The sequence below is a fragment of the Penaeus japonicus genome, unplaced genomic scaffold (genome assembly GCF_977035675.1).
Source record: "Penaeus japonicus unplaced genomic scaffold, GWHDUDI00000001_assembly GWHDUDI00001628, whole genome shotgun sequence".
Classification (NCBI taxonomy): Eukaryota; Metazoa; Arthropoda; class Malacostraca; order Decapoda; family Penaeidae; genus Penaeus; species Penaeus japonicus.
Window position 1 is genome coordinate 9,549 of NW_028236030.1, and position 1,351 is coordinate 10,899.

General features: G+C 39.0%; 1 protein-coding gene across 1 annotated transcript; it reads right to left on the reverse strand.

Moving 5' to 3' along the window:
• Nucleotides 1–549: 549 nt before the first annotated feature.
• LOC147466340 (galactosylceramide sulfotransferase-like) lies at nucleotides 550–1,339 on the reverse strand. The gene has a single exon (XM_086535625.1). The coding sequence runs from the start codon at nucleotides 1,273–1,275 to the stop codon at nucleotides 958–960; it is 318 nt and encodes a 105-aa protein (XP_086391751.1). The 5' UTR covers nucleotides 1,276–1,339; the 3' UTR covers nucleotides 550–957.
• Nucleotides 1,340–1,351: the final 12 nt, after the last annotated feature.

The window sequence follows — 1,351 nt, forward strand, 5'->3', positions numbered from 1 at the left end:
TCAGAACACTCGTTTTTTTCTAGGAGCTGTGTTAGTTTTAACGGAAGGCCGAGGCGTAGAAAGTGACTAAAGATTGGTACTTAAGGAATGTAAGGATCAAGACAGACAGAGAGACCGATCAGGACAGAGAGGTCAGGACAGGACAGACTGGAGCGAACCGCTCTGACCTCTGGCCTTCGGCCAGGTTCCTGTCCACAATTAAGACCATGGCACGTGAACGATGTCTCTTATCCACGGATCCCACCAGGGCATCGAGTGGGTATAACAACTGTCCAGTGGGTGGTTTACAACGAGAGCAGGCTGGTGGTATACAAAACTGAAGACAGCAGTGGGTGGTTAAGGTAGCCGCAATGAAAGTAGCTAATGTTATCAAAAGACTAAGGCAAACATCCCAACGCGACTTCTTTGACAAGTTTCAGACACCTGTACTTATATATCTTTCTCACTCAAAATATATAATAGTACGGAACAAAGAGACCAAACTCTTAATCTAATATAATAGATATTAAAACAAAATTGATATTATAAGGAACAAAGAAACAAAATAGATATTATATTATAATAGATATTAAAACAAAATAGATATTATAAGGAACAAAGAAACAAAATAGATATTATATTATAATATATATTAAAACAAAATTGATATTATAAGGAACAAAGAAACAAAATAGATATCATATTATAATAGATATTAAAACAAAATATATATTATAAGGAACAAAGAAACAAAATAGATATTATAAGGAACAAAGTCACATCAACAGAGACCAGAGAAAATCATGAAGTACTACGGTAGAAATGATTGATTGATTGTGCGATGTAATGAATATTTATCCTGTTCCTTGAATATCTGATTGTTCTCGTAAATGTGGTTCCTTTAAAACCTAAAAGAGATCCTGAACTAAGTAAATGAAGTGTGAGGACTTATCTCCTCAGCGTCCATCTTTCCTGACCTTACTTGAAAGTCCACGTTTTCAGGTCGAATGTCCAGTTACTTGAGGCCCACAACCTCTGCCTCTCCTTCAGTCGGTTCTGAATCGTTACTCCATTCATCGAAATCATTGCACAGATGTTGGAGTCGTTCTTCACTCTCCATTCTTTCACTCTTGCTTTGGCCGAAACGAGTTCGGCTCCGCAGTCGTTGATGAGACGAGCACTTGCTTGCTGAAGCTCCTGGACTTCCGTCTTCATCCTCTCCTCACCAAAGGCTTTGACCTTTTCTTCGAAGACGCCTTTGAAGAAATTGTACAGAAGAACGTCCAACCGGTTCATTCTCCGAAGCTGTTCCTTTTCAGATTCCGAGAGATTGGTTTTGCGTGCGTCCTTCCGAATGTTGGCCTTGACGTAA